This window comes from Falco rusticolus, chromosome 4 (assembly GCF_015220075.1).
Source record: "Falco rusticolus isolate bFalRus1 chromosome 4, bFalRus1.pri, whole genome shotgun sequence".
Classification (NCBI taxonomy): Eukaryota; Metazoa; Chordata; class Aves; order Falconiformes; family Falconidae; genus Falco; species Falco rusticolus.
The window spans coordinates 51302693-51316178 of NC_051190.1; the positions used below are offsets into that span (position 1 = coordinate 51302693).

Sequence of the window (13486 nt, forward strand, 5' to 3'; positions counted from 1 at the left end):
TCTTAAAACATTTTGTCAGTCGTAAGATAAAATGTATTCACCTGACTTCAGCTTATCAGTTACATCTGAATTGTCTGACAACACAAGGCGGCAGCAGCAAGTCGCTTAAGACCAGAAGTTCACTATTTGTAAAATGCCATTAGTAGTTATCCTCGCATGGAGATGGAGTCGTAACTGTTTTAGAAGTAAATCTGAAATTGCTGTTGAAGTAAAAAGTAGTTATGGTGTCTCGGTGAGCTGGCTGCAGGCCCTAGATGATTTGCTGTTGAATACCTGCATATATAAAGCAGAAGCTCATTGTTTGTCCAAATCTGAGACCAAAGAAGGTAGCATGTAATACAGCTGTTCTAGATATGTGGGAACAGCATAAGGAAGCTTTAGTCTTAAAATGATTGCTACTTTTTTTTTGCTTTATTCTACTTGCTTTTGTTCTTGCCTGTGTTGAACAGAGCATAAGTAACAGCACTCCTGCTTGTTACGTAGTCAGCATATTTCCAAAAGAGTCAACATCTTCACATTGTAATTTAATATAGGAAATGATGAGCTGAACAAGCTATTAAGCTTCGTCTCTTAAGAATATAAACAGTCTTTTTACTTGTCTTGAGAGAAAAATCCTGGAATGTGAACTCTAGATGGTCTTGATAGCCTTTTGTGTTTTGATAATTCACGGCTGTAGCCAAAGTACAGTGTTTCTTTTCCACATTAAATGTATTTCCTGTGTTGGGATTATAAATCATCATCCCAACTTCAGTTGTGTAATTTTTCACAAGTTACTTGTAGTTTTTCAGCTGATTCAGGATGCTTGTTATTGCTTAAATTGGAGTTAATGATTCAATTTTCCTTTCATAAAGGAAGTCTACAGTGAACTCAAAGCATGCTATATCTGTGAATGATTTCGGGGACTTCTCAGTAAGGCAGCTTTGTGTGTAAAGGGATGTGAAGAACTAAAAACAGAGACTGTCCCTAATTCCGCCTTTTGGGCTTGCTTCTTTGCCCTCCCTCTGAATTCTCATCTTGCATTTGTGTTGATGTCTGTGCTTGCTCGCTATCTTGACTTTTTCTGTTTAACCTGTTGCTGTTGTCTTTCCTCCACCCCATCCCTAGTACTGGTAGCTCCCTCCTCCCTGGCGTTCCCACCCTCGCTGCTCTGACTGCAGCCTTGCAGAAGAGTTGCGTGTCTCTCGTCCCAGCACAGTGCCAGTGTCATCTCTGGGCTTATAAACAGAGCTGTCAGTAAGATGTTTGCTCTCTCTGCTGATGGAGATGCTGTTACGGTTTCTGGTAGTTGCACTTTTTCTGATTTTCTTTATAAATGTTGAGGATTTTTTGAGAAGAGCCAGGATAATAATTTAGGAACTTGAAAACAGGTAATGAGTGAGATTTAGCATAAAGTCTGTCTGCTTCAAGAAAAACATTTTGTCACTAGAGAATTCTTCCATCTTGTTACGTCTTTAGCTTCTAATCACATTCAGTTTAGCAGAGGCAGGGAATAAGCCTTACAATCTGCTTATACCTTTTTCTGAAAGCTGTTCTAGTGTAAAGTACCCATCCCTTTGTTTTCAGTTAGGCTAGCATCTGAGAGAGACTTTCTGTTCGTCTGTTGTCTGATGGGGTTTTGAAAGCTCCATAGGAAGTAGGTGAAACTTAACTGATCTAATTCACAAAGCTCAAATTAGATATATAGAAGAGGATCTTTAGCTCATGGGAAATGAAGGGAGGAGAATTAACATTGTTCCTTAAACACTTTGCAGATTCTTTATTCACACCAGGGCTCTTTCCTTTGGAGCATTTTTAAATTCTTCCTACTTTCCAGCTCTCCTTTTTGCTGTTGCTCAGAGCACCTCCTCTCCCTTTACCCAGTTCTATGAACTCTTGGTGTAGGAGCTCTTTGCTCTTTGGCCCCTGATAGCAGACTAGTCTTTGAATATTGTTACCATAATGCAATGCATCTTCATGCTTTTTTGAATTTTCTTTCTTTTGATGCTGTCTTCTAAATAAGGTATTCACATATTGTTGGCTGTGACTATCCCATGTGCTCTTAAGTCCTTTAAATAAATCTGTCAAGTGTTTGTGGAATGTAAATTGTGAATAACATTTTCATACAAACTGTTTCAAAACATAACTCCTGCAGAAGATTCTGCAGACTGTGAATTTCGGCTGTCCTTGGAAATGACTCTTCATATATGGAGACTGGAGGTGTGTCCCCACAGCATGTGGGAGAATCCTTATGGCTCTCCACGTGAGGGAAGGACAGGGTTTTCTCGACTGGTCACACTAAGCAGTGTTAGGTATTTATTTAACAGATCATGTAGTAATTTTTTTTTGCCTGTAGATGCCATAGGAATATAATTACGGCCTGTACCCATATGCAGAGAAATTGCTTTGTCGCACTGTTTGTGGCACCTACATAAGCATGAGAAGTACATCTGTTGCTTCTCATATGTTGAGAAAGTGACGTGCTAAGCCAGCAAGAAGAAAAAGTGTTTTCATGTTTGGGTATTTTGACACACAGTGGTATCATGTTAGTGTAGTTCTGATTTACTCCCTTTGTTCTATGATTTAGGAGGCTTTCTTGAAAGAACGGGTGTTTATTCTGTCTCTTGACAATACAGCCTTTCTTGAGCACTAGGGCTGTTCTATTCAAGGCAGCCATTTCTAGTTAAGTTTCTTTTAGACTTAATCTTAAATTGTCATACTTAGAAATTGTTTTGGACCAAAGTGTGTACGTAATGAGGGAAAAAAGTTACAGATGCTTTCATACAAAATATTCACCAATAGGCTTGTATGAACTGATAGTTAAACAATTTACCATGAGAATTGGGGCAGAACGAACTAGGAGGAGGAAGCATTTGAGATGAAGAGAGTGAGAGGTGTAGTAGTTTGGCAGCAATCTTAAAATAATTGTCTTTTTCTGGCACTCCTTAGAGGTGGCGTTCTTGTAGTTGCATTGAAGCTAGCCTTGAATATTTCTAGGTTGTATGGGCTGTGAGAAGTCTGGGGTAATGTGCTGAAGGTTTCTCATACAGTTTCTTCCTTTCATCCACTTTTCCCACAGGGAACAGTAACTGAAGAGAAATCAAAGGCTACCCACCATGTTTATCCAAGTCCTACCTCAATGGATGATGGTAAAATTGTTTTCCAATTTTTAACTGGAAATAGTCTTGTAACTACATTCTGTAGCAGTCACAGGAGCTTTAGCACAGGCACAATGTATTCCTAGCCTGCTCCTGAGAGCCACTTGAAAAATGTTTCTAAGGTTAATGCCTCCAAGTAAAGTTACTGTGTGTCCTGCTTCTAGCTGTTGGGTGTAACGTTCATGTTTTTAACTGACACGGTGTTTTCTGATTAAGGTGTGTTAATGCTGACTCCTCTTCAATGTTCATGCTGGAAACTGAGGTGTTATTTATTGCTGAACACAGGTGGACATCTTGTTTGTCCCAAATAACTTGTAGGCTGCAGGAGATCAAAGCTAAGTGTCTGGAAGAACTTAAATTAACTTAGGTTAAAAATTAAAAGGAAGGACAGCAGAAGTAGGGGTCTTTAAAATAAATATTAATGGAAACTTTAGTTTTATTTTGTTGCTTCTGTGGTGGCTCCCAAGTGCATAAATACAGGTCAGAATGCTGAGTGAAACATTATTAGGAATCAACTGGATGTGTGAAAGGTAGATAGATGCTAAAGTAAATGAGAATTGAAAAATTGTCTGCTGTGTTCTCATCTATCCAGGTGCCAGGTTGTGAATGCTGGTACATACATTGCATGTAGTGATACAACAGGGGTAGTGGCTTTGCGCTGAGAGAGGGCAGATGGAGATCAGAGCTGAGGGAGAAATCCTTCCCTGTGAGGGTGGCGAGGCGGGGGTGGGACTGGGGGGTCTTTAAGGGCCCAGCCGAACCCACACCAATCAGGGTTTCTATGTGGTTTGACAAGGTAGATGCAATAACAAGTAGACATGGTAAACAGAGATTGTTGGCTTTATTATAAATATAAATATATATTGGCTGCCTCTGTGACATACATAGGTTCCACAAAAGCAGTTCAACAGCTGCGTTCTTCAGTAAATAACAAAAAACCTGTTCTTAATTTTTTTCATGTTAGACACATCTAATTGTCTAGTGGATGATGTCGCATGTGAGCTTCACTGACGTAAACGGGCTTTTCCTGGTGAGGCCTGGCAGCTGCAGGCCGCTAGGTGGAAGTGTCCCCCTGTGCAGGAGTGGCCAGGGCCTGACCCACCCCAGGGCTCGCCTGTGTCCTGTCCTGCTGGTAGACACGGGCTTGTAGTTATTTTTAACGAGTTCAGGTTCTCACAAAAGGGTTGAGCGTAGTAGGTCCCATCTGTTTTGTAGTCAGCAAACATGCAGATGTGTTAAATAGAGCTCTTAACCCTTGGTTATACTAAGATGAGAAAACAGCCATAAATCCAAGCAGTGTAACCCTATACAGGTTCACATTCTCCGGCTTTGCCTTCTAACACTGCTCTGGGCTATATTCTCAATATTTGGGTTGCAGGGGGTAGGTTATTACATTGTGTCAGATGTGCAGTTTGAAAGAAAAAAAGTTTAAAACGCCAGTTAGACTGAGTGTATGCCTTATTGCAAAATCAGCAAAGTGTTAGTGTTGCTCAGTCAGCCTGTAGTAACTTGAAGTCCTTATTAGCACTGCTGTGAAAGAAGAAAGTTGAAATCCAAGTTTTCTTACACTCTTGGAAGTTTTTTATTAAAATCTGTTTTACCACCACCCCTTGCCCTGACATTCTTCCTTCAAAACCCTGTTGTTTTTTTAAATACCTGTTGAGAATAGAATTCAATACTGGGAAGAGGGTCATTTTAAATAAATAGAAATCAGTAGAAGAAGTTAATGAGGGGATTCAGATGCCTAACAAGGATACAGAAAGATGGGGGGGAAATATTTACCAGTTGAGAAGAAACCATTTGGGAGTTTAGTCTTTGTTATTTATTCAGAAATTTGAAAAAAGTGACAGATTGGGGTGTGTCTCTGTGTCTGTCTCCCTGTGTTATTCCTGCTGTCTTTCCTGAATGTCCTCTTGGAGGATTTGCTGTGTCCTGTTCTGAGTTCCAGGCCAAAGCAGCCAAGGAATTTGGGAGATGGGATGGGACAGGACAAGCTGGCAGAGGATGGTGCCTCAGCCTCTCAACCAGAAATGCCTCTTGCTCCTGTTGAGAAACTGATCGTTGTTTCAGGCGTCTTTGAATCTTAATCTGAAGTGTGTTAGGATATGAATGTGTGTGGCCAGGGAAGGAAATGTAATCATCCTTAGCATTAAAATGACTTTACTAATGTAACGTCTGTCATATACAGGCAGAGCACGTGTGAGTTTAGACGCGGCCAAGGTAATGCAGGCAGGTGTGTTACTGTGGCAGGCCAGGCCATTGCAGTGACACTGCAGCAGGCTTTTATCAGGGGTGGTTGCAATAACTTTACTATGACTGACGATGGAAAAGCAAAATAGTGTTTAATGTGCTTTACAAGTGGAATCTGATGCTAGATCTCTCTCCCCTTTGCAGATGAATGGTTGAGACCTGTGATGAAAAAAGACAAGCAGGTGCTGGTACACTGGGGATTTTTTCCAGACAGGTAAAGAAAGGTGGGGGAAGAATGAAGACCCCAAATCTTACTTAAGTTTGTTGAAGGAAAAGCCTTGATAAAAACTTGTGAGTAGGAAAATCCATGTCCTCAAACAAGCTGCTCCTTGAGCTTGCTGAGCCTTACCTCTCCTGGTAGTGGTGCTCTGCAGTTATCAGTGGCAAACCTGCACGGACAGTGTCCCAGCTTGTGGGCTGCAGCTGTGCTCTTCCCTTGTTCTGCAGCACGCCAGGCTCAGGCCTGTCCCACAGTGGCTCATTTGAAAATGTAACCCAAGTACACAGTACTGTGTTCCTGTTGGTTTGATTCTCAGTGATTGTACGTCACTGTTCATATTATCAGACAAACACTGGTTGTCTTAGAGTATAACCACGCAGTAATTTAGTGTATCTGCTTTTTATCTTAATGTCCAAAGCCTGAAAAAACTTAATCATCGGTTTAAAACTGAAATATGCATGCCTATTTGTGATCCTGGTAGGTGGGCGAGCTTGGAAAGGGGGAGTCTGTGTTTCTGCAGAGCCACTAGAAAGGTTGCAAATTGAACCAGACTTTCAGAGGGTGGCGTGAGCCTTTCCATAAAGTTAATAAAACTTTAAAAGGGAGAACTTCTAATGACCTAGTTGAACTGCCTTTGATAAAGAGAGATTTCATTCCATGGGTTGCCTTTTGTCAAGTGTGACTGCTGAGAGCATGCATTTGAGAAAGCTGTCTTGTGGTGTTAGAAGATTTTAAAAGATAACGTATTTACTGTTAGTAACATAAATTTATTTGTAATAACTGGTTTCTGAGTCCAGGTTCTGGAAAACTCAAAAGACTGATAACCCAGCAGTGACTTCTACTTAAATAACTTTTTCAGGGTAGTAAAATCTGCTTGGCTGTGCATGCACAGAATTCTCAAGAACCATATCCATATTTCACTGGAGGAGAGCAAACAACAATTACTTAAGTTTCTTTCTTCATACAGATAAAGAACTTGAAAACATTTTTATACTTTCATCAGCAGTCAAGTTTGTGTTGACTCTGTGTATGTGTATATGTATTTATAAGTGGTGGTATAAACATGAGGAATGCTGTATACACATCTTTCCTTCTGTATAACACGCCAGTTGGTTAGTACGTGCCTCGTGTTGATTATAGAGTGTTTTGGCTTTTGCTGTTACCGTGTGGTTTCTTAGTATTTTTATAGTTGGGCTTTGGATGGAATAGCATGTGGAAAAGTGAGTGTAAATAATAAATGGCTTCTAGAGCAATAGGCATTGAAGAGAGGATGCATACTCCTTTCTTCTAGGAATCCAGTATCTCTTGCTTTAAGCTCACAAGAACAGAAACAAGTTAATTAACTTAATGATGGGGTTTGCACAGGTGCTCAAACTACATTTATACCGCTGAACCTAGAGAGTAGGTTTCCAATTTTAAGCTGGAGCTGATTTCACACAGATAGCTTTTAAATTCAGAAAGCTAAAAATGTATATTACATGTCTTGGACCCCTCCCTTTTCAGTGTGTCTTACTCCTTTAACTTTTCATTGTGTGAAAATACTTCACTATTCTGTCCCAGCAGTATGATTTGCACCTGTCAAAATTGCTGAGTAAATATTCCTGCTGGTGATCTTTCTGGATGAACAGCCCAGGGGACCAATTTTGTTTTTTCTTGCCTCCTCTCATTAGCTATGACACTTGGGTTCATGCCAATGAAATAGATGCTGAAATTGAGGATCCTCCAATTCCTGAAAAGCCATGGAAGGTAAGTCTCTTTTTGAACAGTTTCCCAGGGTTGCCATAGTGGTGTAGCTTATGCGCAGGTGTTACTGGATGGATGTTTTAATGTGCTGCTGAGTAACAATGGCTGTACTTCCATATATCTGGAAAAGCAGAGTGGTATTTCTAGAGCTGTGATGAAAAAGTCTAAAATGTTTCTTTGGTATGGGGAGGAATGCTATTGAAAAAATACTTTGTGAGGGAAAAGGACAGACTTGGGAATCCCTGCTAGTGCCAAAATTACCATTTTTATTTTGGCCTGACATGAGTGAGGTGTTTTCTGTTAGAGGTCAGTCCTTCCTTACTGCTGAAGTACAGCCATCTCTGGGATGAAACCTGACAACTCATTAGAAAGCACAGCGGCATTATACAGTGTTTAAGGAGGGGATGTGGGGAAAAAGCCGTATCTTCATGGGTTTTTTGGAAGACTGTTGTTAGAGAAAAGAACTGTCAGGTTAGAAATCTGACACGTGTTACAGGGCTTAAAACATACTTTGTCTTCAGAAAGTTAATTTTTTTTCTGTAGCATAGAAATGGCCACAAATATTAGTAGTTAGATAATATGGAAATCAAGTAACTGCTTTAGAGAACAAATCCAAATTTTTGAAGTCTGTGGTACAATTGAAATCTTGTCTGTTCTCTGAGTTAATGTAATGGCAGCATCATTTCCAGCAGATTCAGCTGTTGGGATCAAAATAGAGCCGTGGTCTGGCTGACAGATCGTGTGTGGCTGTGGGCTCCCCTGTGCCCTGGTTTCACACTGCTACAGAAGGTCTTGAGCAAGTTTGTCTTAGCTCAGTACCACTGTAGATACCAGCTTCTGTATGCTCTTAGTACGGGGCACAGTTCAAGTTTCTTGATTTTTTTTTTTTTTTTTTTTTTTACTACATTTTCCCAAAGCCTTGGCATTGCTGACAAATTCTAGTGTATGAATGCAACTGTCCATGCAGTTAGAGCCAACGTGGAAATGAATGAGAAAACTAGTAGCTGTGTAAAGAATCCCTGAGGGTCATATCTCACCTTTCTCTATGGAAAGGTTAAATTTATTAGGAACTGTGCTCTTAACTGATGTTGTAATGATGCAGAAAGTCAGCACATGTCAATCTGTTGAACGTGCGAGCAGTCAAACTGACATCAGCAGCCTTACTTAGGTTCTTCATGTAGTAATTAGTTTTCTTTGTTGCCATGAAACAGTAGTAGCTACTTCTTTATTGTTCTATTTTTTTACTCTCTTATACATAACAGGCACTGGTGTTCTTTGTGTATGCTGTCAGTCTGAACAGCAGAATTAAAAAGTAGCTCAGGTCAGGAAGTAAGTTGATGTCTGTTGAAACATTACTTACTTCAGGTAGTCACCTGTAAATAACTGGAACACATGCTTTTTGTGTCTAAATCTTACTATAAATAGTAATACATAGTAGATTGTATAAATCATAGATTCTATGATTCTAAAGCCCAAGAGTTTATTTTCAGCTATGTAAACTAGAACTTTACTTGAAGATGGGTATTTTAAATCAAGATGGTCAATCTTTTCTTTCCAAGATATAGACAACTCTTCTTAATTTTTTTGGTTGTTTGTGGCACGTCTGTTCAGGTGATCTGTATATTTAGAAGATTTTTATGGTAATTTTCAGTGTCTGAAGTAAGCTTCTTAATACAGAGCTGTTGTCCCAACTATGAGAGCTGACCTTAAACTTCAGAGTGATTAAAAGCAACTGAGAAACAGACATGACATTCAGTAGCCTTATGGTCATGTTCCTCCTTTATTATATTGCCTCATGAAACTGTCATCTGTTATGTGTAAAACCTTTACGAGATACTTGGATATTCAGATGCTGGTAACAAAGCTGCAAGTATTTCCTTAATCCTGTGAGGTCTGTCGTGGAGTTATTTTTTTCCAAAATCATTGGTGTGTCAAGATGTTGTTCTGTTCTTTAGGTTCATGCCAAGTGGATTTTGGACACAGATATATTCAATGAATGGATGAACGAAGAGGATTATGAGGTAGACGAGAACAGGAAAACAGTGAGTTTTCGACAGAGAATCTCTATGAAAAATGAAGAGGTAAGTGCTTCTCTGCCTAATGGGTGACCTGTTGGTACAGGGATATTTTTTGTCTGCATAAGTCAAATTTTTGAGACTCAGAGTTGCTAAAGCTAAGCCGGTTGAGCAGTTTGAGGTGCCTGTGGTAACACAGTCTGGTTTAACTGTTTTCTGACATACTTTATTTATCCAGAAATGTAAGTGTGCACTTTGATTTCCATGCCCCCCACCCTTCCCAAGGATAGTAAGAGAGAAGAGGACCCTCTTTGACTTTCTCATAAATGAAGCCAGGGGTGTGTTAAACAGCATCAGTTAATATTTGATTTCCAAATTCTCTGTACTTGCTGAAACTAATTTTTTTATTTCTCCCAATGCAGGAAGTTAGTTAGGACTCTGAAAACATGCTCATTTAACCTTGAGACCAGGCTGCTCCCTAGGGATTCTCTCCTGTTGGATAGTGTGCACTGAACGAGTTGCACACTAGCGTTTGAATCTTGCTTTAAGAGTACAGTTCTTAAGCACATAGCCATTGCAGGATGTGGAGGATGGCTGTAGAAAACTTAGGGGCTTTCATGTTGACAAATGGAAGTATTGTGGAGCTGGATGTGGTGCATGTTGCGATATTATTGCTTTTAGCTTCTCTGGTGTAGGACGTATTAAGGAAGAGAGTAGCCTACAGCATTTCAATAACTGTAGTATTTGGGATGAGCTAACCACTTTGCTTCTCAACAGCCTGTACGTAGTCCGGAAAGGAGAGACAGGAAAGCGGCAGCAAGTACAAGGAAGAGAAAGCATTCTCCTTCTCCACCCCCAACTCCCGTGGAGTCGAGAAAAAAGACAGGGAAGAAAGGGTGAGTGTCCAGGTCCTGCAATTTGAGGCAAATTTTATTGAAGAAATGCTTATGGGGATCTCTCTGGCACCTTTCACTTGTCTCGCCTTAGAATGCAATCATTAGCTCTACAACAGACTTGAGTGATTTTTGCTTGTGCAGCATACGCAGTTTCCTTACTCCTCTGTAGAATTGTGCTGCCTGCGGGTGGAGGAGAACCTAGTGCAGGTTGTCCATTATCTGAGCCAGTGACAGGGTTCATTGCTGCATCAAGAGTAGAATTTATCAAATGAAATAGTACTCAGCTGTTTCTAAAATAACTCAAGCTAGTTCTGTTAGTGCAGTCGTGTAGTATATGTATGCTTTTTGATGTATGGCCCCATAAATTACTGCATTTAATTGAGGAGTTTTTATCTACATAGCCAGCTGGTTTAAAGTCCACTTCTCAAATGCAACTTTAACAGAGTAGCATTTGTGTCCTGCAGATCAGGATTTTTCCCAATGCTTAGTTTGATCTCTTAACAAAAAAAAAGGCCAATATTGTATCTAAATAAAAGCTTATTTATGTGTGGAAGTGGAGGGGAGCACTTTTGTGCTAAAAATTTGAGTCTTGTTTAATAGACCTCTTGGGCTTTCGTAAGACAAACATGGAAATTTATCATTTGAGGTGAGAAGTAATTCCAACTATCAACTAGTTCTTTTTTTATCCCAAAAGTAAAGCCCAGCTTAGATGAGTAGGGAGAGGTGTGGGTGATTCTGCCTTTGGCTCCCTCTGTATGCAGAACTGCTCGTACTAGCCAGCCCTTTTTGTTAAATAAGGCAGCGTGCCTTGAAGTGGTCTGTGCCTCTTCTGCACGGCACGTGCCTTTATTGCCACCTCAAAAAGGACGAACGTCAGTGAATCGCTCCTCCCTTGAATCTCACCGTATGCCAGTGCTGCCAACATGCTGGAGACGGTTTCGGGTTGGAATCAAGATGTATGTACAGTGGTGGTCTTCAGTCTTGAAACAGTGGAAAAGACCTTTTATTTTAACTTTGTTTTAGTAATATACAGAGAATATTTTTTCATTAACCACCAGCACCACTTCGTACAGCATTCATGTTTTCATAAGTATTTTGACCCAGTCCTTTAATCCTGGTATCTGAAGAATAACATCAAGATGAGAACATCTGGAAGTTGCAGCTGGCAGAGAATTTGTGTATGATCTGTTCTAGACAAGCAGCCTTATATGGGAAACGGAGAGGGCAGAAGGAAGAAGATGAGCAAGAAGATCTTACAAAGGACATGGAGGATCCCACGCCAGTACCTAATATAGAAGAAGTAGTACTTCCCAAAAATGGTAAACTATGCATACACTGGATTCTTTGAATGTTAAAACAATAGCTTGAACTGCACTGAAAAATATGTATGTATTTTGACAAATCTTTGAAATACTTTATGGCCATGGGGCCAGATGGTCTGTGCCCATCTAAGTTTTATCTAGTCAAGGGATTTGAATGTGACAGCTGAGAAGGGCAGCAGATTCACCTTCTCTTGGCTTTTTGAAATAAGTTTACAAAAATCCACTTAAATGTTTAGTTTCACCTGTTTTAGGGTTGTTCTCACACATTATACAGAGTTCATGTTTCGGGGGATGGAGTTTTCTGGAGGAAAATAATTGCATGCCAAGTACCAGACATAAGCACATTAAATGACTGAAGACTGTAGCAACATGCCAAATGCATTCAGTTCTTAATCCTTTTCAGAAAAGTGTTGATCTATGCAATACCTGTTAAGTAAAGATAAGTCAGAAAAATAATTCCTTCTATCAAGTCCTTGATGCCAAACTATTTCGCGTGTCACACAGTTTGATTTTTACCTGGTTTTAACTGGCATATAAGAACTATTAAGTGTTGTATAGGTGGAAAAAGTACAGTACTTAGTCCACGAAGTACATGAATAGAAGCTGCTTTGTGTTCAGATGTGAAATTACAGAGAAATCAAACAAATGGTCTGTTGTACTCAGACTGCACAGATGAACTCTTTTGAACTGCAAAGATGACCAACAAAACTGTTTATTGATAAGATGGTAGACAGCATGCTAGACTTCAATAATTTTTATCTTGTCTGATGGTTACTCATCGGAGTTTCAATTTTGCTTGCTTTTGTAGTGAACCCAAAGAAGGACAGTGAAAACACACCTGTGAAAGGAGGAACAGTAGCAGACCTTGGTAAAACAAACACACAACACCCTCCAGCACCCCCTCCCCCAAGTTTTACAGTAATTTTGCTTGCAGGCAAATCTCAATTTTAAAAGGAATTTCTAATTCTACTATCTTTTGTTGAATTAATTCAGTTTTCACATACATTGGATTTGAAACGTATTGAGTTGCCTTCCCTTGTAGTCTTTTTAAAAAATAGGACATTTAAGCTCTTTCCTGGCAGAATTTTCCTTTTTTTTTAATTATCCTTTCTCTGTATTCTTATCTCTTCCCTTGTCTGGGATAGTTGAGTGCCTGCATAAGGATGAGATTGCCTTAATGATGTGTGATCCACTTTGCTTTCCTCCTCACTTCCCTTCCAAAACAAATAAAATATTTTTTCCAATTAAGCAATTCCATTGCTAGAAAAGCTTATGAGCAGTCGGATGCTTTTTATTAGTGTAATTCTCAATGTTTTACCTTTCAGATGAACAGGATGAGGAGACAGTGGCAACTGGAGGAAAGGTAATAGCAGCCGTTTCTTACTGAGTTTGGTAGAAACTGAGATCATAGAACAGTTTGGGTTGAAGGGACCTTAAAAAACACCCAGTCTAGCCCCCTGCCATGGGCAGGGACCCCTTCTCCCAGCCCCGTCCAGCCTGGCCTTGGGCACTGCCAGAGATGGGACATTGACCACCTCTTAGGGCACCATGTGCCAGTATTTCACCATCCTCAGCATAAAAAATTTCTTCCTTATGTCTAGTCTGAATCTTACCTCTTTTAGTTTAAAAATATTCCCCCTTGTCCTATCAAGGTCTTAACCTCATCCTCAGTAACTTAGCCTGTAATGTTTTTCAAGTGGTAAGATTAAATTAGTTACTGATAGGAATGTTGTTTTGCTATTAGAAAAATTCTATAAATGCTGTAAGGTTATTTCGTAATTTTAAATTAGTATATTAAAAATGAGAACGAGGAGAGAGATGCAGAATGTTTTCAAAGAAGCATTTTTCAGATGCAAGGTTTCTCAAAGGTTATGCTTTTTCTGTAGGTTTCAGGACTAAATCTAAA

At 39.8% G+C, this 13486-nt stretch overlaps 1 protein-coding gene across 1 annotated transcript in view; it reads left to right on the forward strand.

Annotated features, from left to right (window-relative positions):
* The window catches only part of SMARCC1 (SWI/SNF related, matrix associated, actin dependent regulator of chromatin subfamily c member 1), a 90635-nt gene that overhangs the window by 18766 nt on the left and 58383 nt on the right, over positions 1-13486 (forward strand). Inside the window, exons 6-13 of the mRNA XM_037384268.1 lie at positions 3056-3125; positions 5529-5598; positions 7275-7350; positions 9303-9428; positions 10140-10258; positions 11453-11577; positions 12389-12448; positions 12906-12943. Of these exons, the coding sequence (XP_037240165.1) occupies positions 3056-3125; positions 5529-5598; positions 7275-7350; positions 9303-9428; positions 10140-10258; positions 11453-11577; positions 12389-12448; positions 12906-12943 (684 nt within the window). The remainder of the gene's footprint in view (positions 1-3055; positions 3126-5528; positions 5599-7274; positions 7351-9302; positions 9429-10139; positions 10259-11452; positions 11578-12388; positions 12449-12905; positions 12944-13486) is intronic.